Source organism: Procambarus clarkii, chromosome 64 (genome assembly GCF_040958095.1).
Source record: "Procambarus clarkii isolate CNS0578487 chromosome 64, FALCON_Pclarkii_2.0, whole genome shotgun sequence".
Classification (NCBI taxonomy): Eukaryota; Metazoa; Arthropoda; class Malacostraca; order Decapoda; family Cambaridae; genus Procambarus; species Procambarus clarkii.
The window spans coordinates 3,449,021-3,474,508 of NC_091213.1; the positions used below are offsets into that span (position 1 = coordinate 3,449,021).

At 43.2% G+C, this 25,488-nt stretch overlaps 1 protein-coding gene across 2 annotated transcripts in view; it reads right to left on the reverse strand.

Annotated features, from left to right (window-relative positions):
- The window catches only part of LOC123768911 (probable RNA-binding protein 46), a 78,132-nt gene that overhangs the window by 17,280 nt on the left and 35,364 nt on the right, over positions 1–25,488 (reverse strand). The window contains exons 3-6 of one of the 2 annotated variants that reach the window (XM_045759710.2): positions 19,975–20,125; positions 17,944–17,970; positions 16,109–16,211; positions 7,083–7,154 (exon numbers count right to left, since the gene is read on the reverse strand). In XM_045759710.2, the coding sequence (XP_045615666.1) occupies positions 7,083–7,154; positions 16,109–16,211; positions 17,944–17,970; positions 19,975–20,125 (353 nt within the window). The remainder of the gene's footprint in view (positions 1–7,082; positions 7,155–16,108; positions 16,212–17,943; positions 17,971–19,974; positions 20,126–25,488) is intronic. The other variant, XM_045759711.2, reaches the window with a different exon arrangement.

Below are 25,488 nucleotides of genomic sequence, written 5' to 3' on the forward strand. Positions count from 1 at the left end.
TTGACATCCAGTACCTTCCTCCCTTGGGAAAGACTGATCACGTCCTGTTAGACATTGATTATGCTTTAAGATATCATCTAGAAGAAAATGGGGACATTGAAACAGTTGATAAACTCGATTTAAGGAGAGGACACTATGGGGAACTTCGAAATTTTTTTAATGAGTGTAATTGGACAGAATTGTTGCTAGGCAGGGAAGTAAATGAAATGTATGCCAAATTTTAAAAAATATACGAGGAAGGCACACAAACTTTCATACCAAAACAGAGATGCAGGGCCAGAAAACAGGATTGGTTCGACAGAAATTGTGAGAGGGCAAGAGACCAAAAGACACAAAAATGGAATCAGTATAGGAAGAGGCCAAACCCCCAAACATACCAGCGATACAAAGATGCGAGAAACAACTATAAGGCAGTAAGGAGAGAGGCAGAAAGAAATTTTGAAAAAGGGATAGCGGATAAATGTAAAACAGAACCGGGCCTATTCTACAAATTCATAAACAACAAATTGCAGGTAAAGGATAATATCCAGAGGTTGAAAATGGGAAACAGATTCACGGAAAATGAAAAGGAAATGTGTGAAACATTAAATGAAAAGTTTCAAAGTGTGTTTGTACAAAATGAAATCTTCAGAGAACCAGACACAATAAGAATTCCAAAGAACAACATAGAGCAGATAGAGGTGTCTAAAGATGAAGTGGAAAATATGCTAAAGGAGCTCGGGAGGAACAAAGCAGCTGCCCCAGATGGCGTTTCACCATGGGTTCTGAGAGAATGTGCATCTGAGCTCAGCATTCCACTTCACCTGATCTTTCAGGCATCCCTGTGTACAGGAATCGTAGCAGATGTGTGGAAACAAGCTAACATAGTTCCAATCTACAAAAGTGGCAGCAGGGAAGACCCCCTCAATTATAGACCTGTATCACTGACAAGTGTAATAGTGAAAGTATTGGAAAAACTAATCAAAACTAAATGGGTAGAACACCTGGAGAGAAGTTATATAATATCAGACAGACAGTATGGTTTTCGATCTGGAAGATCCTGTGTATCGAATTTACTCAGTTTCTATGATCGAGCCACAGAGATATTACAAGAAAGAGATGGTTGGGTTGACGGCATCTATCTGGACCTAAAAAAGGCTTTCGACAGAGTTCCACATAAGAGGTTGTTCTGGAAACTGGAAAATATTGGAGGGGTGACAGGTAAGCTTCTAACATGGATGAAAAATTTTCTGACTGATAGAAAAATGAGGGCAGTAATAAGAGGCAATGTATTGGAATGGAGAAATGTCACAAGTGGAGTACCACAGGGTTCAGTTCTTGCACCAGTGATGTTTATTGTCTACATAAATGATCTACCAGTTGGTATACAGAATTATATGAACATGTTTACTGATGATGCTAAGATAATAGGAAGAATAAGAAATTTAGATGATTGTCATGCCCTTCAAGAAGACCTGGACAAAATAAGTAGATGGAGCACCACTTGGCAAATGGAATTTAATGTTAATAAATGTCATATTATAGAATGTGGAATAGGAGAACATAGACCCCACACAACCTATATATTATGTGAGAAATCTTTAAAGAATTCTGATAAAGAGATCTAGGGGTGGTTCTAGATAGAAAACTATCACCTGAGGACCACATAAAGAATATTGTGCAAGGAGCCTATGCTATGCTTTCTAACTTCAGAATTGCTTTTAAATACATGGATGGCGATATACTAAAGAATTTGTTCATGACTTTTGTTAGGCCAAAGCTAGAATATGCAGCTGTTGTGTGGTGCCCATATCTTAAGAAGCACATCAACAAACTGGAAAAGGTGCAAAGACATGCTACTAAGTGGCTCCCAGAACTGAAGGGCAAGAGCTACGAGGAGAGGTTAGAAGCATTAAATATGCCAAAACTAGAAGACAGAAGAAAAAGAGGTGATATGATCACTACGTACAAAATAGTAATAGGAATTGATAAAATCAACAGGGAAGATTTCCTGAGACCTGGAACTTCAAGAACAAGAGGTCATAGATTTAAACTAGCTAAACACACATGCCGAAGAAATATAAGAAAATTCACCTTCGCAAATAGAGTGGTAGATGGGTGGAACAAGTTAAGTGAGAAGGTGGTGGAGGCCAAGACCGTCAGTAGTTTCAAAGCGTTATATGACAAAGAGTGCTGGGAAGACGGGACACCACGAGCGTAGCTCTCATCCTGTAACTACACTTAGGTAATTACACTTAGGTAATTACAGGCGGGTAAAGGCACCACATAGAATGGGAGACGCCGAGACATCGCCGACGCGAAGATGTCCATGTCCAGGCGTCCGTACATTTGGCAGAGCCAACAAAATGAGTTGACGACGACCGGCCAAACCGTGAACAGAGGAAAGAACCGAGACAGGCCGTCCGCCAGGCTGTAGGACACCCCAGACATGAAATGCCCAGCTAGCCAAACCCCGAGGATCCAGCAGACGAGCCACTCAAAGGGACAAACCCCAAAGGTCAAGGACCTAAGAGAATCCCTGTGGTTCCGGCAATGAACCACCGAAAAACAGTTTGAATGGAACCGGATGGGAGAGCCCCGAGTGACCCGAACCCTCCGAAGCGCAAACCAACCAGACAGCCACGAATTCCTGAACCGTGCTGTGAGCCCAATGGATGGACAGATCACACCATCCCTGGCCGGCCTGGTGAGCACTGGCCACAAAGCCCTAGCCAAGAGATGACCCATCCGTGAACACATCGAGCGAAGGCTCAGGGAGGCGCCAAGGCACAAAACCCGGAAAACCCCAAAGAGGAGGCCAGTGACACAGCACTAACACAAGATCCGCGGAGAATGAACCCAATGATTGCGAGAGACGGAAGGGGAGTCCCCGAAGGAACTGAACAGACGCCGAAGCCAAACCCTACCCGATGGGCAGATAAGCACGGCGAAGTTGAGACTCCCGCACAACCACTTGAGCAACCGCTGAGTGACCCGGGACCCCCTCATAAACAGCCGCAGGCAGGACCACAGCCACAGCAACGCTTCTGAAGGGAAAGACAAAGAAAGACACATATACACATATATACATACATACTTTCATACACAAAATGTATAAAAAACATACATTTAAGTAAAATTGAAAAATTAAAGAAAAGAAAAAGACAAGCCATCGACTGGTGGGCAGAGAGCATTACGCCAGCCAGATGAAGAAGGCACCAAGAGAGCACAAAAACTGCACCAAAACGCCCATCTCGACAACAAAAACCCAAAGCCCTGGCACGACCACAACACGTGCCAAGACCCAAAAAGATCAGCCTGCAAGCCAGGAAGACCCTGGAACCCCAGAAGATAGAACCGGGTCACAAACGAGGTAGCAAAGCCCCTTTAAACCCACAAAGGGGGCCCAAGAGGAAGAAACCTCCGGAACAAAACCAAAAAACCCATAGGAACCTGAAATCGAACCCGGGGAAACCTAAACTACCACATTTGCCAATGTTTTGCACCACTAAAGGGTAAAGCACAGCACCCAGACAGAACCCCCAGGAAAACGGCCAAAACAGACCAAAAACCGAGGGACAAGGTGTAACAAGCGTAAACAGACAGTGACAGAGCCCAAACCCTAGGGCCCAAATCCAAAACAGACAGAAAATGCAAAAACCGGTGTAAAAACCAACACCCAAGCATTCCCAAAGGAACAGAAGACGGGTAGAACATCCCAGAATAACAAAGAAACAGCAACAGGAGGATAAAACCCATGAAAGGAGGTGAAAACTCGCCCAAAAACGCCAGCTCGCACAACCAGGCATCAGTAAACAAACGACAGCACCGCCAGTGTCTAAGCAGAGAGTTATCCACAGAAAATAAAATGGCCATCAAAACAAAGGAGCCCTGACCAATGCAATAGAGCCAAACACACACCAGCAAATGTGGGAAGCAAGCAGACTAGAGGGACGAAAAACCCTGCCCAGACGCAGAAAACCCAGGCAGGGGGAAACAGCCCCAGAACTGCAAGCAGGCATCCCCCACAGCCCTGAGAACCCACAACAGAGGCCCCGGGGCAGAGCCGTCCTCCACACCCTCCGCCCTTAAATAAAAGGAAGAGTCCAGGGGAAAGGCAGCAAAGATGGGCCTCTGGTAAGACCCAGAAGCCTTGGCAGAAGGAACAGGCTTGAAAACCTCCGTCCTCAACCCGAACATGGTAGCCCTCGAAGCCGCCTGAGTCTCGGCTCCAACTAAACCCCGCCCCGACCCCGAAACCTGAAAAGGTTCAGAGCCGGGAACAGGGAGGGAAGGGGCGAACAGCACCTAACCAAAATGGGGCGGCCTTGGGGCATCCAGGTGGAAAACCAACCTAGCGTGTTGCAGCAATCTAAACCAAGCTTGCATTGCGGATGACGCCTGCACTCTGAACAGTAATAACATCAGGAAAGTACTGGAGAACAAGCATAGAACACACCAACAGGCAGAATGACGGAGGTAAAAGTGGTGACTGTCACCCTGAGACAAGAACACAGCAACCAACGAACCCGCACAAGACGGGATGGAACCCAGAAGACTCATTCAATGGTCCACCGAGCCCCGACAGGGTTTTCCAGGGCCCGTAGACTGACTGCTACGGGAAGCCCGGGCAAGGTGTTGCTAACCGGTTAAATACCCAAGCCAACAAGGGGATGCAACACTGAAAACCCCTGCGACGTGTACAATCATGGGGGCCTAGCAGAGGGCCACCAAACACTACCAGTGGAACAATAGCCACACTAGGCAGACCCCCACCAGGCAAATTAAAAGAAAAGAGAAAAACCCCGCAAAAGTACACCGTCCCCCAGAAGTAACAGGTACCGGTCGCTGCATAGGTGGTAGGTCGTGCAACACTTTGACTCCTTAACCAGCACAATACCAGTCCCTACCCAGGACCAAACAAGGGCCCCAAGCCCCAGCCGGCCTCAAGGAGCCCCAGCTGGCCCCAAGGGCGAGGCAAATGCTGAGCAGCAAGAACCTCTACAGAAATGGTTCCCGAACGCCCTAGGGAACGCACCCTGTCGTGCAGGGGCAGTACTCACAGGGCGTTTAGGGAAGGAAGCCCCTAAGCGCATGCAGTCCCAGTACTGATGAGGAACTCCTGGCCACTGCACAACTCAACACATGGCAGTGAACGCCACGAAAGGCAAACACCGCCTAGGAAACTGAGGCCAGAGAAACATCTGTCCCAGTTGACTTTAGCTTACAAACTGGTGCTAGGCGGCCGGCGCGATGAGGTCCGGGGACCCCCCTCCCCCTCTTGGGGCGGGGAGGGCTGAACGGACAATCGGCGGAGCAGTAAATTTTGATGTTTGCTTGTTTCCTTGGGATTGTAGGGTGTTTCTACCTCTCTGTTTGTTTTTTTGTTTTAGTTTCTTACTACGTGGGGTTTGTTTTGTTATGCCTACCTTTCTGGGTGCCTAACCCCGGTCGATGGCAGATAAGGAAAACCCCCAACCACAAGGGGGTTTTCCAGGGCCATTGCTCCCTGAAACCTCTCTGAAAGGGCCAGGTTCTGGCGCTGGTCCCTGGTAGGTCTGAACTCCATAGCTAATGTCCCCGGTCTAATATAACATACATTAGCCTGATAAGCTCCAGGGAGCCATAGGGGCTCCCCACAGAAAAGATGGCTGTCACCTTGAGAAAAGGGCACACAGCAGCTTTTGAACCCGTATGAGGTGAGCAGGAACTCGGAAGACGCATCCATAGGTTCACTGAATCCCAACAGGGTTTTTCAGGGTCCGTAAGCTGCCTGCTACAGGAAGCCCGGGCAAGATGTTGCTAACTGGTTAAGACCCAACGCTAACAAGGGGGGGGGGGTATCAAAACACTGAAACCCCTGCGATGATACAATCACAGGGCCACCAAAATATTATAAGTGGAATTATAGCCACACCAGGCAGACCCTTTCCAGGCAAGTAAACAAAAACAAAAGAAAAACCATGCAAAAGTGCAACATCCCCAGAGGAAACAGGAACCAGCCACCGTGTAGGTAGGCAAACTGCACAACACCTTGACATTTCAACCAGCACTATATCACTCCCTCCCCAAGGCCAAATAAGGGACACAAAACCCCAGCTGGCCCCAAGGACGGCGTAAATGTCGAGCAGCATAAACCCTAATGGATATGGTTCCCGAACGCACCAGGGAAGAGAACCCTAACACTCAAGGGCAGTACTCGCAGGGTGCCTAGGAAGGGATGCCCCTAAGGGCACGCAGCCCCGTACTCTTGAGAAGACCTGGCCACCACACACAACAACAATGCAGACGTCGCAATGAAGGCAAAATACCGCTCTGAATTTCAAGGCCAGAGAAGACTTCCGCTCCGGATCACATTAGCAAATGAACTGGTATGACAAATGACAAGTGGTAGCCAGCACGGGGAGGGGAGGGCTGCACAGACAAGCGACACAGCGGTGTACTGTGATGTTTGCTTGTTTCCTTGGGATTGGAGGGAGTTCTTCCTCTCTTTTCGGTTTTTCGTTGTTATTTTCTTAACATGTGGGGTTTGTTTTGTTATGCCTACTTTTCTCAGTGCCTAACCCCGGTCGATGACATAAGAAAAAAAAACCAACCACAAGGTTTTTTTTTCCAGTGCCACTGCTCCTTCCGCTCCGGATCACATTAGCAAATGAACTGGTATGACAAATGACAAGTGGTAGCCAGCACGGGGAGGGGAGGGCTGCACAGACAAGCGACACAGCGGTGTACTGTGATGTTTGCTTGTTTCCTTGGGATTGGAGGGAGTTCTTCCTCTCTTTTCGGTTTTTCGTTGTTATTTTCTTAACATGTGGGGTTTGTTTTGTTATGCCTACTTTTCTCAGTGCCTAACCCCGGTCGATGACATAAGAAAAAAAACCAACCACAAGGTTTTTTTTTCCAGTGCCACTGCTCCCTGCACCTCTCTGAGGGGGCCAGGTTTTGGCTCGTGGTCCCTGGTAGACTGAACTCCATAGACTAATGCCCTGGTCTAATGTGTCACATATTAGCCCAATAGCTCCAGGGAGCCATAGGGGGATCCTTCACAGAAAAAAAAAGTCTGCAGGATAGAAGAAACACACGTTATCCGTAGGAAAACTAACCTCATTTGGACATTTGACTTGTACTTCCTGTTGAACATACATTGTAGGTGCTGGAATTCCCACAAGTTGGGTCTGAAATTAACATAAAACAAGAAAAATTACAAATAGATATAGCAAACACTAATGTGTGTGTTTTTTATTATTATTATTACAGTATTATTATTATTATTATTATATATATAATATATATATATATATATATATATAATATATATATATATATATATATATATATATATATATATATATATATATATATATATATATATGAATAATAAATAAAAGCAACCCCAAGCATATATGCAACTGAAAACTCCACACCCCATGAGGATTCGAACCCAGACAGCCAGGAGCACTATTTATTTGTGAGATATTACATGACTGATCGAACTTTGATTAGTCTGTCTAGATTGTGGCCTTGTAATTACCTAAGTGTAATTACCTAAGTGTAGTTACAGGATGAGAGCTACGCTCGTGGTGTCCCGTCTTCCCAGCACTCTTTGTCATATAACGCTTTGAAACTACTGACGGTCTTGGCCTCCACCACCTTCTCACTTAACTTGTTCCAACCGTCTACCACTCTATTTGCGAAGGTGAATTTTCTTATATTTCTTCGGCATCTGTGTTTAGCTAGTTTAAATCTATGGCCTCTTGTTCTTGAAGTTCCAGGTCTCAGGAAGTCTTCCCTGTCGATTTTATCAATTCCTGTTACTATTTTGTACGTAGTGATCATATCACCTCTTTTTCTTCTGTCTTCTAGTTTTGGCATATTTAATGCTTCTAACCTCTCCTTGTAGCTCTTGCCCTTCAGTTCTGGGAGCCACTTAGTAGCATGTCTTTGCACCTTTTCCAGTTTGTTGATGTGCTTCTTAAGATATGGGCACCACACAACAGCTGCATATTCTAGCTTTGGCCTAACAAAAGTCATGAACAATTTCTTTAGTATATCGCCATCCATGTATTTAAATGCAATTCTGAAGTTAGAAAGCATTGCATAGGCTCCTTGCACAATATTCTTAATGTGGTCCTCAGGTGATAGTTTTCTATCTAGAACCACTCCTAGATCTCTTTCTTTATCAGAATTCTTTAAAGATTTCTCACATAATATATAGGTTGTGTGGGGTCTATGTTCTCCTATTCCACATTCCATAACATGACATTTATTAACATTAAATTCCATTTGCCAAGTGGTGCTCCATATACTTATTTTGTCCAGGTCTTCTTGAAGGGCATGACAATCATCTAAATTTCTTATCCTTCCTATTATCTTAGCATCATCAGCAAACATGTTCATATAATTCTGTATACCAACTGGTAGATCATTTATGTACACAATAAACATCACTGGTGCAAGAACTGAACCCTGTGGTACTCCACTTGTGACATTTCTCCATTCCGATACATTGCCTCTGATTACTGCCCTCATTTTTCTATCAGTCAGAAAATTTTTCATCCATGATAGAAGCTTACCTGTCACCCCTCCAATATTTTCCAGTTTCCAGAACAACCTCTTATGTGGAACTCTGTCGAAAGCCTTTTTTAGGTCCAGATAGATGCAGTCAACCCAGCCATCTCTTTCCTGTAAAATCTCTGTGGCCCGATCATAGAAACTGAGTAAATTCGATACACAGGATCTTCCTGATCGAAAACCATACTGTCTGTCTGATATTATATCATTTCTCTCCAGGTGTTCTACCCATTTAGTTTTGATTAGCTTTTCCAATACTTTCACTATTACACTTGTCAATGATACAGGTCTATAATTGAGGGGGTCTTCCCTGCTGCCACTTTTGTAGATTGGAACTATGTTAGCCTGTTTCCACACGTCTGCTACGATTCCTGTACACAGGGATGCCTGAAAGATCAGGTGAAGTGGAATGCTGAGCTCAGATGCACATTCTCTCAGAACCCATGGTGAAACGCCATCTGGGCCAGCTGCTTTGTTCCTCCCGAGCTCCTTTAGCATATTTTCCACTTCATCTCTAGACACCTCTATCCGCTCTATGTTGTTCTCTGGAATTCTTATTGTGTCTGGTTCTCTGAAGATTTCATTATGTACAAACACACTTTGGAACTTTTCATTTAATGTTTCACACATTTCCTTTTCATTTTCCGTGAATCTGTTTCCCATTTCCAACCTCTGGATATTATCCTTTACCTGCAATTTGTTGTTTATGAATTTGTAGAATAGGCCCGGTTCTGTTTTACATTTATCTGCTATCCCTTTTTCAAAATTTCTTTCTGCCTCTCTCCTTACTGCTGTATAATTGTTTCTCGCATCTTTGTATCGCTGGTATGTTTGGGGGTTTGGCCTCTTCCTATACTGATTCCATTTTTGTGTCTTTTGGTCTCTTGCCCTCTCACAATTTCTGTCGAACCAATCCTGTTTTCTGGTCCTGCATCTCTGTTTTGGTATAAATTTTGTTGTGCCTTTATCATATATTTCACAAAACTTGCCATACATCTCATTCACTTCCTTGCCTAGCATCAAGTCTGTCCAATTATACTCACTAAAAAAATTTCTAAGGTCACCATAATGTCCTCTCCTGAAGTCTGGTTTTTCAACTGCTTCAACCTCCTTATTTTCTTCCAGCTTATAACGCATTGCATACTTTATTCCCAAAAAGACATGGTCACTTTTACCCAAGGGAGGAAGGTACTGAATGTCAAATATCTCTTCCTCCTTCCTGGTAAATATCAAATCTAGCATGGAGGGAACGTCCCCTTCCCTCATCCTCGTAGCTTGTTTAACATGTTGATACAAGAATGTTTCCAGGATGAGGTCTACAAATTTACAGGTCCAAAAATCTTCTGTTTTAGCTTTATATGCTTCCCAGTCTATGGATTTCAAGTTGAAGTCACCGACTATCAACAGTCGTGATCTATCGTTATCCGCTCTCGCTATAATCTCTCTCATTATTGTTATAAGACCTTCACGTTTACTATCTAGCTCCTCCTTTGACCATGTGCTGCTTGGCGGTGGACTATATGCATTTATCATCATTAGTTTATCATCCTCATAGCAGATCTCTAGTGCTATTATGTCAACTTCTTGTGGATTGGCAGTCATTATTTCCTTCACCTTTAGGTGTTCTTTTACCAGCACAGCAACGCCACCGCCTTTCCTAATTTTTCTGTCCCGTCTCCAAATTGAGTAGCCCCTTGGGAATATGACCTCATTTAAAATTACATCTTCAAGTTTTGTCTCCGTGAGTGCAACAATGTCTGGTGTCTGCAGCTGTATTACATCACTTAACTCCAGTATCTTCGATCTCACTCCATCTATGTTGGTGTATGCAATCTTCAGGAACTTGTTCCCCCTCTCCTTATTCTTCACTCCCCCTCTCTCTATTGATTTTGTTGGTTTGCCTTTATGTACCACTTTACTGGTTTGCCTACCCCTATCACTTTGTAGAAAAAAGAATTTATTTCTTCTTCATTCCTGCTCTCATTTAAATGTTTTGCCTCGGCGAGGTTCAGTTTCAGCTTCTCTCTATCTTCTTTTGAAAGATCTCGTCTTAACGACCACCCTTTCCCATCCTCATCCCTTTGCAATTTTCTAGCATTCCTTAACCTTGTGGAATGGACTTACTGTTATAAATATGGAAATACTTTCGAATCAATTCATATCGTTTACAAGTCATAAACGTATTGAAACAAGGTATATGCCAAAATCTACTTGTTTGCCAGTACATTCTAATTCTTGGCAACGGGCAAATACCCATCAAGATCGTCAGTCCCAAATATCGTGCCGTGTCTTTCACTGTCATTGGTTCCCATCTCTTGTTTGTGTTGGTCCCAGTACATGCATTGCTTTGGGAAGCATACAAATTAGTTTCATAAGTCATATATTTCAGCAAGCTTTGAGTGAGAAATAATTGAATAAGCCCCACTAGTTTAGCTAGTTTGTTTCTGAGCGGTGGGCTCATGTGTTCCGCGTCGTTTCTCGCTGTTTTCTATGGTTATTACTCATTTTCTCCCTCCAGTCATAGCCCTCTTGATGATGGGGGTGTTCTGGATTTTATATATGGGGGCGTCACTTTGTTCTTTCCTCTGCTTCTGGGCGTAGGGTGGCTTGGAGTAGCGCCTCCTGCTCCCTCTCTGTCCTGCTCCTCGTCTTCTGCTGGGCACATGCCTCTGGGCATATTTCACCTTGGACTTCCATATTTTATTCAGGTAATTACCTAAGTGTAGTTACAGGATGAGAGTTACGCTCGTGGTGTCCCGTCTTCTCAGCACTCTTTGTCATATAACGCTTTGAAACTACTGACGGTCTTGGCCTCCACCACCTTCTCACCTAACTTGTTCCAACCGTCTACCACTCTGTTTGCGAAAGTGAATTTTCTTATTTCTTCGGCATCTGTGTTTAGCTAGTTTATATCTATGACCTCTTGTTCTTAAAGTTCCAGGTCTCAGGAAATCTTCCCTATCGATTTTATCAATTCCTCTTACTATTTTGTATGTAGTGATCATACCACCTCTTTTTCTTCTGTCTTCTAGTTTTGGCATATTTAATGCCTATAACCTCTCCTCGTAGCTCTTGCCCTTCAGTTCTGGGAGCCACTTAGTAGCATGTCTTTGCACCTTTTCCAGTTTGTTGATGTGCTTCTTAAGATATGGGCACCACACAACCGCTGCATATTCTAGCTTTGGCCTAACAAAAGTCGTGAACAATTTCTTTAGTATATCGCCATCCATGTATTTAAAAGCAATTCTGAAGTTAGAAAGCGTGGCATAGGCTCCTCACACAATATTCTTTATGTGGTCCTCAGGTGATAGTTTTCTATCTAGAACCACCCCTAGATCTCTTTCTTTATCAGAATTCTTTAAAGATTTCTCACATAATAAATAGGTTGTGTGGGGTCTATGTTCTCCTATTCCACATTCCATAACATGGCATTTATTAACATTAAATTCCATTTGCCAAGTGGTGCTCCAGATACTTATTTTGTCCAGGTCATCTTGAAGGGCATGACAATCATCAAAGTTTCTTATCCTTCCTATTATCTTGGCATCATCAACAAACATGTTCATATAATTCTGTATACCAACTGGTAAATCATTTATGTAGACAATAAACATCACTGGTGCAAGAACTGAACCCTGTGGTACTCCACTTGTGACATTTCTCCTCTGATCACTGCCCTCATTTTTCTATCAGTCAGAAAATTTTTCATCCATGTTAGAAGCTTACCTGTCACCCCTCCAATATTTTCCAGTTTCCAGAACAACCTCTTATGTGGAACTCTGTCGAAAGCCTTTTTTAGGTCCAGATAGATGCAGTCAACCCAACCATCTCTTTCCTGTAATATCTCTGTTGCTCGATCATAGAAACAGAGTAAATTCGATACACAGGATCTTCCAGATCGAAAACCATACTGTCTGTCTGATATTATATCATTTCTCTCCAGGTGTTCTACCCATTTAGTTTTAATTATTTTTTCCAATATTTTGACTATTACACTTGTCAATGATACCGGTCTATAATTAAGGGGGTCTTCCCTGCTTCCACTTTTGTAGATTGGAACTATGTTAGCCTTTTTCCACACATCAGCTATAACTCCTGTAAACAGGGATGCCTGAAAAATCAGTTGAAGAGGAATGCTGAGCTCAGGTGCACATTCTCTCAGAACCCATGGTGAAACTCCATCTGGACCAACTGCTTTGTTCTTATTTAGCTCCTTGAGCATTTTTCCCACTTTGTCTCTAGACACCTCTATGTGCTCTATGTTGTTCTCTGGAATTCTTATTGTATCTGATTCCCTGAAGATTTCATTTTGTACAAACACACTTTGTAATAGGTAATAGTAATAGGTAAAAAAAAAAAAAAACACAGGTAATAGTACATCAATGCCTACTGCCTCTGGTATGCATGGCGTTCGAGCGCACCACTAGCAATGCTCCTGGTATGTTACTTGGCGCGACTGTGTTATGGCACAGTCGTGTCTCTGCTCTGCAGGTGAGAGTGTCATGTCTGGCACCTCTGTCAGCCAGGTGCTGGTTCTTAACTTTTGGTGGGGTGCTTGCCTAGTTGTGCTTGTGGGGGTTGAGCCTTAACTCTGTGGCCCCGCCTCCTGTTGGTCGACGGTTGAGCAGTTTCCAGAGCCTCCTGGGCTCTGTCTTCTCTACGTTTGCTCCTGTGGGTGGAGTCTGCCTCCGCCACTTTGCTTCCTAGTGCTTTCCGCTTCCTATCTCCTCTGCCATTGATCAGGTTCTTTTTCATGTCTGTGGCTTCTTTGGGTACTCAGCTTCCTCCTGTGTCCCCTTGTGAATAAGAACATATGGACATAAGAACGAAGGTGACTGTAGAAGGCCTATTGGCCCATATGAGGCAGCTCCTTTTAATATCCACCCAATCCCACTCATGTACATGTCCAACCCACGCTTATAACAATTGAGGGACCCCACCTCCGCCACATTACGCGGTATTTGGTTCCACAAATCATCGAACCTGTTACCGAACCAGTCTTTACCCAGGTTTTTCCTCAATCTACACTTATCCAATTTCTACCCTTTGTTTCGTGTAAACAACATGCCACAAGGGTGGCATGTGCCACCCTTGGTCACTGCTCCATCGTTGTTTACTCTGTCACTTCCCCGCTTGGCGGGGTTGCGTTGATGACTCCTAACAGGGGGTGTTAGGTGTGGTGTGTTGTGTTTGGTCACCTTGCGTTTGTCTTCGGTGACTTTCCTCTGTCCATGTATCTTGTTCTATTTTGTCCTGTGGGGCTCTGCCCGGCATTTCGGTGCTTTTGGTTTCATTGTCGATACCTGGGTCTTTTCCCTATCTGGACACTCATTCCTTGCCTATCTTCGGTGCCTGGCTGCGCCCTGCTGTCCATGATGTCCCTCGGGTATGTGCGACCTCCACTACACATTTTGTGGTTGGTCGTGAGCATTGCATCCCAGCCGCTCCTTGGTGTGTATTCAGGGTTTTCCTTGCCTTTTTCCATTTTTCCTCCTCCTATGTTACACTTGACCGTGTATCTGGGTCGGTGTTTATTGACTATCTGGATGTTGGGTGCTCAGGTGGGCTTCTGTCCATGTTCAGTTCCCTGCTTTTGGACTACCCCGGTGTTCCTTGTTGGTACCGAGTTCCTACATTTTTTCTTTGTGATTTACTGCAGGCTTCTGTGTTGCACTGTCTGTGGGGGGTTGTGGACTTTCGGTTCACCGCTCCTGCCTTACTGGTTCCTTTTCTTGGAACAGGTAGCTGGGTTCCGGTCCTGGCTCCGGTTTGTCTTTGTTCCTTTTGCGGAACAGGTGTGTTTGCTTTCCTGCGGTTCACATCCTGTGTAGTTCTCCTCATGGATGCCTCAGGGGCGCGAGTGTCATTCTTCCCTGCTGGAGCTTATGTTGCTTCTTTGGGTTGCGGGGTCACTATTTTTGGATTCCCACTTTGCGCTTTCGTTCGTGGTGCTCATTTTCCTCGTTGGCCTTTGCCTGGGCCCTGGCTCCTTGGTGTTTGGCCTTGGACCTTCAGGGGCCCTGGGGGGGGGGGGGGGGGGTTCCTCCCGGACGGGGGGTTTCTGCTCGCCCAGGTTGGTTTTTTCGGCTCATTGGGGTTGGGGTTCCTTGTTTCCTTGGCGGCTGTTCCTTTTGGTTTTTGCCTGCCTTGTCAAGACCTGCTGCTTTCCTCGGTTCCAGTCAGGTGGGTCTTCCCGCGGCTCCGCCTCCTTTTTGTGGGTTGGTCTTGCTCTGTACAGGGTTTGTTCTTTCCCTCGAGTTTTCGTGTCTGTGGTTTTTGTCTCTCGTTTCTCGTCGCTTGTGTCAGCCCTGGTGGGTTTGTTGTTGGTCTCCCACCTGCGTGTTTTGTCTCGGGGGCGGTGTGTGGTTTTCCTGGTGGTCCTTCCGTTTTCCTAGCACTGCGAAGGGTCCTTCGGTCTCTGATAGGGCTGGCTTGCCTTCCCTTCGGGGTTGTTCCGGGACCGTCGTCTGGGACCGCGTACTGTCGCCTCGTTTTGGGTGGTGCTGGCGGAGCCGCTCCAGCTTGCGTTCGGTGTTGCGGTTCCTTCTGCTCTGTTCCACTTGCTGTCTTGGGGTTTCACCTCCGACCTGCTCTTGAGTTCTGGTGGCATCCTAGTCGTTGGCCTGGATGGTCTATTTTCTTCTCCTCAGTTTGGTCTTTGGGTTGCTGCTTGGTTGGTCAGTTGCAATTTTTTCGCAGTTCTCTGGGGTCGTGGATGCATTTTGGTTGTTCGCGTTGCCTTCTTCCCTCATTCCTGTTCGGGGGTTCGGGTCTGCGGGGTCTTTGTTTTGTCTGTGGTCTTGGTTTTTTAGGTTAGGGCGCGTGGTGTCTGCCTCTCGGATCCTTTCCTATTTTCCTTACCTGTGGTGAGGTGGCTCCGGGGAGCCGACGGGGCAATCCCCCAGAAAATCAGTGTTGGATGTAATGAAACGCCATTTTCTGGGTGAGTCCCAGAGGCTCCCCGGCATCCCTCCCTCCCTCCGTTCGGCGGTGTTTTTCACGTATTTTGACATCCAGCCTAAGAACTGCCAGTTGGATCGCCAGCGCGGAGGGGTCTGGGGCTCCCCCTTCCCACTCCCAGGAAGGGGGGGGGGGAAGGTTGCGCAGACGGTGCCATGGCAACATGATAACATCATGCTAGTATGATAATTTTTTTGGGGGAGTTCTGTCCACTCGTTCGGTTTTCGGTAGCAATATTTTCACCAGAATAGGGGTTTGTTTTGGGGCGCCTACCTTTCTGGGTGTCTATCCCAGTCGATGGCAGACATAGAATGCTCCCAACCAGAAGGGGGTTTCTATAGGCCATTGCTCCTCATGCCTCTCTGAGGGGGCCAGGTTCTGACTTGTGGTCCCCGGTGGGCAAGAACTCCTAGCACTTTGACTGATGCCAGAAAGTTATATATATCCATTCAGTTTGGATAGCTCCGGGGAGCCTCCGGGACTCGCCCAGAAAATGGCGTTTCATTACATTCAACGCTGGTTTTTTATGCACATCACAGTGAGGTTCCATATTAAATGGGTGCATAGTACACGGGTTAATTATAATAGTGATTTATACCTCAGCAGCTCTCGTTCGAGAATTAAGCCCCCTTGGTGAATAATGTTGCAGACCTTGTGTCCCTGCTGCACGCCGTACTTGAGGTACAACCAGTACTGGATCCCTGAAATAAATATAAAATTAGTATTCTGCAAGTGGAATAAAGCCTGATTCTGACATATTGTAATGATCTAAAGTTTGAAGTGAGCTTTCAAGTTGCTCAACCATATTTGCTAAATTTTTACAATTGAGCTTATCCATACTATTAGTCAAGCAAGGTTTTCAACCATTTAAAATATATAGGTTTAGGAATAAGGTGTCATCAATATTTATGTATAAAGTGTCTGGTAATTAAATACACTGTACTGTAAAATGATAATCATAAATGCCTATAGTCCACTCTCCATGAGCTTGCAGATGTAAGAGGTCAAGCTGATCAGACAATAGTTTTCTGCTGAGCTCTTTCTGCCTTTTTTGAAAATAGGGGTGACAGTTGCATATTTCCAATCTAAGAGAACTATGCCTTGGTTCAGAGATTTTCTAAAAAGGTGCATTAGTGGTGGACATAGTTCATCTGCTTGTTTCTTTATTTGGACTGAATTCCATCCACACTAGGGAAAGGGGGAGTTAAGAACAAGGGGAGAGGAAACATATATACACTAACAAATGTCTTTGTTGAGCGTGATAAAAACTACTGGACCTAAATGATGTATTACAGCTGCAAATGCCAAACATTGTTGCACTCGAGACAAAACCCAAAGATGATATTTTAACCCTTACACAGGGGCTATGGACAAATATTTATATATGCCTGTGCAGAAAAAAACCCAGTGATGAATGTACTGAAACACCATTTTCTGGGTGAGACCTGGAGGCTCCCTGGAGCTATACCAGGCTGATGTGTATATATATTAGACCATGGCAACAGTCAGTCAATGGAATTCTAGGCCTACCAGGGACCAAGAGCCAGAATCTGGCCCCCTCAGAAAGGCACGAGGAGCAATGGCCTTTAGACTCTCCCTATGTGGTTGGAAGCAGTCTGTCTGCTATCTATCAGGTCAGACACCCAGAAAGGTAGGAATCCCAAAACAAACTACAGCTGGTTAAAAATTGCAAACCAAAAACTGAACGAGCAGGCAGAACTCCCCAATCAGAAAACAAGTAAACAAGCATGACTTCATCACAGCTGCCATACCGCTGTCTGCGCAGCTCCCCCCCCCCCTCCCCAGGAGGGGGAAGGGGAAGCCCCAGACCTCCCGCGCTGACTACCCAACCCCAGTTCTGAGGCTGTTGTGATGAAACGCCAATTTCTGGGTATACCCCACTGACTTCCTGACATCTCTTCCCCAGGGCATTAGGGGCATTTTCAGCTTCATAGAACTCAGAGTGGAGCAGCTGCCTGACCCAAGGCTGCGTCCCTACTCTCCCCAAATGGAGGGGAAGGGGGGAAGTAGATTGAACAAGCTAGTGCTTTTTTCATAAATATTCAATTGTTTACAGTGTTGTAGGAGTTTTTTTGGCAATTCTTGAGGCTGCAATCTCTGCTATAACCAGTATTGGTTTGCTTTGTTTCACTGACTTTCTGGGTGCTTCCCAGTTGGTGATAAGACATGAATAAATGCAGAACAATTTTACCATAAGTGTCACTGCTCCCTGTGCTTTGATTTGAGGGGGAGGGGCCAGGTTCTGGCCCAGAATGAACTGAAACAGCTTCACATTTCCCATTTCTAATGTCTAAGTTTAGTGTCTGTGCTTGTAATAATTGTTAACATTAACTTTGTAAGTGTGAATAAACCTTAGTATAATACATTTAATTCTTCGATACAAACTGGGATTTATTGCTAATTGCTACTCACAATGTCCAAGTGGGTTGTGGTGCAGATCTGGAATGAGAAAACTTCTGTATCCCTTATAGTAAAACAAAATACTGGAACAGTATTATACCTTTACTGACACACCAATACTCATCAAGGAATTATGCTGCTCAAAACACTGTATGACAACATATGTCATAAATTATTGAAGACCTGAGCTTGATGAGTTTACATGAACACATTCTCTGCTGTATATACAGTATTCACATATAACATGGAATGAAATGTATTATGAGTATGTGGCCTAGATGAATACAGTTCATGGAAGGAATTCACAAACCCTTTTTATCCTTGTCCATGAACAAGGATAACATGAACATGTTATTATCCGTGAACAAACCAATGCTTATGAACAAACCCATGCTTATGAACAAACCCATGGTTGTGAACAAACCCATGCTTATGAACAAACCCATGCTTATGAACAAACCCATGGTTGTGAACAAACCCATGCTTATGAACAAACCCATGCTTATGAACCCATCCATATGAACAAATCCATGCTTATGAACAAACTTATGCTTATGAGCAAACCCATAGTTATGAACAAACTTATGCTTATGAGCAAACCCATAGTTATGAACAAATCCATGCTTATGAACAAACCCATAGTTATGAACAAATCCATGCTTATGAACAAACCCATAGTTATGAACAAACCCATGCTTATGACCAAACCCATAGTTATGAACAAATCCATGCTTATGAACAAACCTATGCTTATAAGCAAACCCATGCTTATGAACAAACCCATAGTTATGAACAAACCCATGCTTATGAACAAACCCATGGTTGTGAACAAACCCATGCTTATAAGCAAACCCATGCTTATGAACAAACCCATAGTTATGAACAAACCCATGCTTATGAACCCATCCATATGAACAAATCCATGCTTATGAACAAATCCATGCTTATGAGCAAACCCATGGTTATTAACAAGCCCATACTTATGAACAAATCCATGGTTATGAACAAACCCATGCTTATGAACCCATGGTAATGAACAAACCCATGGTATGAACAAACCCATGATCATGAACAAACTCATGGTTATGAACAAACTCATGCTTATGAACCCATGCTTATGAACAAACCCATGCTTATGAACAAACTCATGGTTATGAACAAACCTATGGTTATGAACAAACCCCAGAGTTATGAACCCATGATTATGAACAAACCCATACTTATGAACAAACCCATGGTTATGAACAAACCCCATGGTTATGAACAAACCCCATGGTTATGAACAAACCCCATGGTTATGAACAAACCCCATGGTTATGAACAAACCCATGCTTATGAACCCATGGTTGTGAACAAACCCATGCTTATGAACCCATGGTTATGAACAAACCCATGCTTATGAACCCATGGTTATGAACAAACCCATGCTCATGAACAAACCCATGCTTATGAACAAACTCATGGTTATAAACCCAGTTATGAACAAACCCATGCTTATGAACAAACTCATGGTTATAAACCCATTGTTATGAACAAACCCATGCTTATGAACAAACTCATGGTTATACCCCCATTGTTATGAACAAACCCATGCTTATGAACAAACCCCATGGTTATGAACCCATGGTTATGAATAAACCCATGCTTATGAACCCATGGTTATGAACAAACCCATGCTTATGAACAAACCCATGCTTATGAACCCATGGTTATGAACAAACCCATGGTTATGAACAAACCCATGCTTATGAACAAACCCATGCTTATGAACCCATGGTTATGAACAAACCCATGGTTATGAACAAACCCATGCTTATTTTGCACAACTACCTAGTCTTAGAATTGTTTGGATCAAGTTCCCTTACATTCCCACCTGAGTTTGAAACTTTGAATAGAAGCACAAGTGTGCTTGTGAAGAATTTGATACTTCTGAAATAGTATAAATAGGCCAATACAACTGATAAATCAGCACAACTCTACAGCAATTATAGTCCAGAAAACTGCATTAGAGCATCATTGTATATGACGTACCAGTGAACTTACCCTCCAGACATAATATGGGGAACATATCCAGGTTGATTTTGTCCAGCACTTATCATAGAACGAGCAAGGGACTTTCGCTGATGGTATTCCTCACGATTCTTTACTGGCTTTGCCCATGTTATTTCTAATTCACAACCATGAACAATACGTCCTGTTGAAAAAATAAATTTGTTTCATTGATTAACATTAAACACAAGAACATCATGACAAGAAAAACTGTGCATGGTTCTTCTGATGAACAGAGGTACTTTGCCTTCCCCTAATGTTTCTCTGATGAGCAAGTACAATTCCTACCTACCATTGTTGGTTCTTCTCTGATGAGAAACAGCACTCATCCTTTCTCAGATGGATTTCTTCTTACAAAGAGCAAAGAGGTGCCAAGCATTCCTTAATAGTTCTTAACAATGAACAAAAAGATGTCTTGCTTATTCTTGCTAGTTCTTCTCTGACTACATACACCAACACACTTTTGATTGTCCAACATACATAATATATTATATACTGTGTGTGTGTGTGTGTGTGTGTGTAATTACCTAAGTGTAATTACCTAAGTGTAGTATGAGAGCTACGCTCGTGGAGTCCCGTCTTCCCAGCACTCTTTGTCATATAACGCTTTGAAACTACTGACGGTCTTGGCCTCCACCACCTTCTCACTTAACTTGTTCCAACCGTCTACCACTCTATTTGCGAAGGTGAATTTTCTTATATTTCTTCGACTTCTGTGTTTAGCTAGTTTAAATCTATGACCTCTTGTTCTTGAAGTGCCAGGTCTCAGGAAATCTTCCCTGTCGATTTTATCAATTCCTGTTACTATTTTGTACGTAGTGATCATATCACTTCTTTTTCTTCTGTCTTCTAGTTTTGGCATATTTAATGCTTCTAACCTCTCCTCGTAGCTCTTGCCCTTCAGTTCTAAGAGCCACTTAGAAGCATGTCTTTGCACCTTTTCCAGTTTGTTGATGTGCTTCTTAAGATATGGGCACCACACAACAGCTGCATATTCTAGCTTTGGCCTAACAAAAGTCATGAACAATTTCTTTAGTATATAGCCATCCATGTATTTAAATGCAATTCTGAAGTTAGAAAGCATAGCATAGGCTCCTTGCACAATATTCTTTATGTGGTCCTCAGGTGATAGTTTTCTATCTAGAACCACTCCTAGATCTCTTTCTTTATCAGAATTCTTCAAAGATTTCTCACATAATATATAGGTTGTGTGGGGTCTATGTTCTCCTATTCCACATTCCATAACATGACATTTATTAACATTAAATTCCATTTGCCAAGTGGTGCTCCATATACTTACTTTGTCCAGGTCTTCTTGAAGGGCATGACAATCATCTAAATTTCTTATCCTTCCTATTATCTTAGCATCATCAGCGAACATGTTCATATAATTCTGTATACCAACTGGTAGATCATTTATGTAGACAATAAACATCACTGGTGCAAGACCTGAACCCTGTGTTACTCTACTTGTGACATTTCTCCATTCCGAAACATTGCCTCTGATTACTGCCCTCATTTTTCTATCAGTCGGAAAATTTTTCATCCATGTTAGAAGCTTACCTGTCACCCCTCCAATATTTTCCAGTTTCCAGAACAACCTCTTATGTGGAACTCTGTCGAAAGCCTTTTTTAGGTCCAGATAGATGCAGTCAACCCAACCATCTCTTTCCTGTAATATTTCTGTGGCTCGATCATAGAAACTGAGTAAATTCGATACACAGGATCTTCCAGATCAAAAACCATACTGTCTGTCTGATATTATATCATTTCTCTCCAGGTGTTCTACCCATTTAGTTTTGATTAGTTTTTCCAATACTTTCACTATTACACTTGTCAATGATACAGGTCTATAATTGAGGGGGTCTTCTCTGCTGCCACTTTTGTAGATTGGAACAATGTTAGCCTGTTTCCACACGTCTGCTACAATTCCTGTACACAGGGATGCCTGAAAGATCAGGTGAAGTGGAATGCTGAGCTCAGATGTCCATTCTCTCAGAACCCATGGTGAAACTCCATCTGGGCCAGCTGCTTTGTTCTTACTGAGCTCCTTTAGCATATTTTCCACTTCATCTCTAGACACCTATATCCGCTCTATGTTGTTCTCTGGAATTCTTAATACTTTCCTAGTAAATATTGTAGCACATGGTTTAATGGCCAAAAATTTTAAACTGATTGGTTGCTATGGTTGAAGCACTATACTGTATATTGTATTTGGAGTTTTGTTTCAACTCCAGTAAAATCATCATTGCTACTGTTATGTATTATATATATAGCACTTGAAATAACTTCAGTAATTAAGAACGATAAATCTTCATGGCCTTTCTTAATTCAACATAATGACAAATGATAAACTTTGACTCCATTTTTACCACAGTTAACTTATGACACTTAACACTGTACATTCATTTGCACAGTGGTCTACACCCTCATCTCACAAACTAAGGACCCAATTTCAATCCTCAAGCAGGACAGAAACAGTTGAACACATTTCCTTTCACCTGATGATTGTTTACTTAGCAGTAAAAGTAACTCGTTCTCCACAGCAAGGCTTCTTTACGAGAAGGGAGCAGTTAACTGTGTTATCTAACAGTGTATACCGTAATTGCACCCACCCCTGCTGTTGATGCATGTTGGAGTTTCATGAGGGGTGCACTTTGGCCAAGTTAATGACTGTTCAAATTTCAAATTCAAATTTTTATTCTAAAGAATGTGTGTACAAAGAACATAAAAGTAATGTACAATTGTAGGTACAGGAGTAACACATACCTGTATCAATGAAGCCACTATTTATTTATTTATTTATTTATTTATTTATTTATTTATTTATTTATTTATATACAAGAAGGTACATTGGGTTTGTGAGGATACATAGCATGGTATTTACATTCTTGTAAAGCCACTAGTACGCACAGCGTTTCGGGCAGGTCCTTAATCTAACAGATAATTTTAAGTACTGTACGTAAATTCTAGCAGAATTAATTAAATGATACCAAATACATTGCAAGAAAAAAATGAGGAGAGAGATTAGTAGGTACAGTATATTAAAGTACATTGGTAGCTCCGATTGATTGCATTGACAGCTTGATTGGTAATTTAAATAAAGATTAATAGGCACCATACAGCAAATTGATAGCACATATAAGATGACAACAATGATCACAATGGTAAGGTTGTTTGGATTAGGCACATAAAGATTGAGAGATTGGGTAGCACTAGATACAGTGCAATTTTAAAGCAACAAGGTCGGAAATTATAAAGATGAAATTAGGTACTTTTTATTTTATTTTTTTAACTTTTTTGTTTTGTTTTTAGTTTGTGTTTTTTTGTTCCAAGTCTAGTACCCTTGAGGAGACACCAACTCTTATTTACAAAAAAGCCTCCAGATCTTTAGCTCCTGCCATTGCATTGCTCTTCAACAAGTCACTAGAGCTCCAAACCTTTCCAGATATTCTAAAAAAAGCAAGAGTAACCCGAGTCCACAAATGTGGTGATCCCACTGATGTTAACAATTACAGACCTATACCAATTCTGCCAAACTTGTCAAAAATATTTGAAAAACTAATCTACAAGCAGCTTTACTCTTATCTAGCCAAACTCAATATACTTAGCTCTTGTCAATATGGCTTCAGACCCCAAAAAAGCACTAACGATGCACTTATTAGTATGATTAACTTGATACATGCAGCTCTTGATAAAAAATGAGTTCCCTGTTGGGTTATTTGTGGTTATTTGTGGACCTGTGTAAGGCTTTTTGACACTGTCAAAATACCACCAAAACCTTCTTCTTAAATTACAGCATTATAGAGTCAGAGGTCACTCCCTGCAATACCTTAAGTCTTACCTTACTGACAGGCTCCAGTATGTTTCTGTGAATAATTCAATTTCTCCCACCCTACCCATCAACATTGGTGTTCCCCAGGGCAGCATACTTGGCCCTCTCCTCTTTCTCATCTACACTAATGATCTTCCAAATGCCTCCCAACATCTCAAACCAATTCTATTTGCTGACGACACGACCTTCATTTACTCCAGTCCTGACGCACTTGCTCTAAATGTTACAGTGAATACTGAGCTAAATAAAGTCCATCACTGGCTAACTGCCAACTCACCCTCAATATTGACAAAACTTTCTATATTTTGTTTGGCAATAAATCCTCAAATCAAATAAATCTCAGGATTAACAATACCCAAATTTGTAACAAAGTAGATGGCAAATTCCTTGGCGTTCTCAAGTGACCTCAAGCTGAATTTCCAGGGACACATTCTAAATATATCAAAAAAAGTTTCAAAAACTGTTGGCATTCTTTCTAAGATCAGATATTATGTACCTCGCCCTGCCCTGGTGACGCTCTATTACTCCCTCATCTATCCTTATTTCAACTATGGTATTTGTGCTTGGGGTTCTACTACCCAAAATCATTTACGTCCTCTAATTACTCAACACAAAGCTGCTATTAGGACAATATCTAACTCTGGCCCCAGACATCACTCTGTACCCTTACTCAAATCTCTGAATATGTTAGATATCAAGTCACTACACATCCTCTCATGTGTATTTTATATATATAAAATGCTGAACTGTAATGTCAATCCTGACCTTAAAAGCTTCCTAGAAAGTTGTAACAGATCCCATGAGCACCACACCAGAAACAATTACTTACTTGATATTCCAAGAGTATGACTTAATCAAACTAGAAATGCTTTACAAATCAAGGGACCTAGAATGTGTAATGACCTTCCCAATTATGTTAAAGACTGTACCTCTCCCAACCAGTTTAAGATAAAAACTAAGTACTACCTAATTAACTCCATGTAACCTACCTCACCCCCAATATGTCAACCCATGTCTACTATTTTAAACACTGCTGTTTGTTGACCAAACTGTATTTTTGCTTTTTTTCTGCCATGTTTCTCCCCTTTTCTGGGGGGAGCCCCGTCGGCTCCCCGGAGCTATCCCAGGCTGATATGCTAATGTCAGACTTTGGCATCAGTCATGTGTATGGAGTTCTTAGGCCTACCGGGGACCACGGCCAGAACCGGGCCCCCTCAGAGAGGCAAGGGGAGCAATGGCCTATAGAAGCCCCCGTGTAGTTGGAAGCATTCTATGTCTGCCATCGACCGGAACAGGCACCCAGAAAGGTAAGCGCCCCAAAACAAACCCCTATTCTGGTTAAAATTGCTACCTAAAACCGAACTAGTGGATAGAACTCCCCAACCGAAAACAAGCAAACTAGTGTGACGTCACACACTGCCGCGCCGCTGTCTGCGCAGCTCCCCCCTCCCCGGGAGGGGGAAGGGGGAGCCCCAGACCCCCCGCGCCGGCTACCCACACCTCAGTTCTTGAGGCTGATGCTATAGGCGGAGCCGCTTCAGCTTGCTTTCGGTATCGGTGTTACGTCTGCGCCGTTTCGCAAGCTGTCTCGTGCATTGTTTCACCTCCGGCCTGCTCATGCGTCGCCTGAGCCGTCCTGGTCTTTGGACAGAGTGCTCGCTTTCCTTTCATCT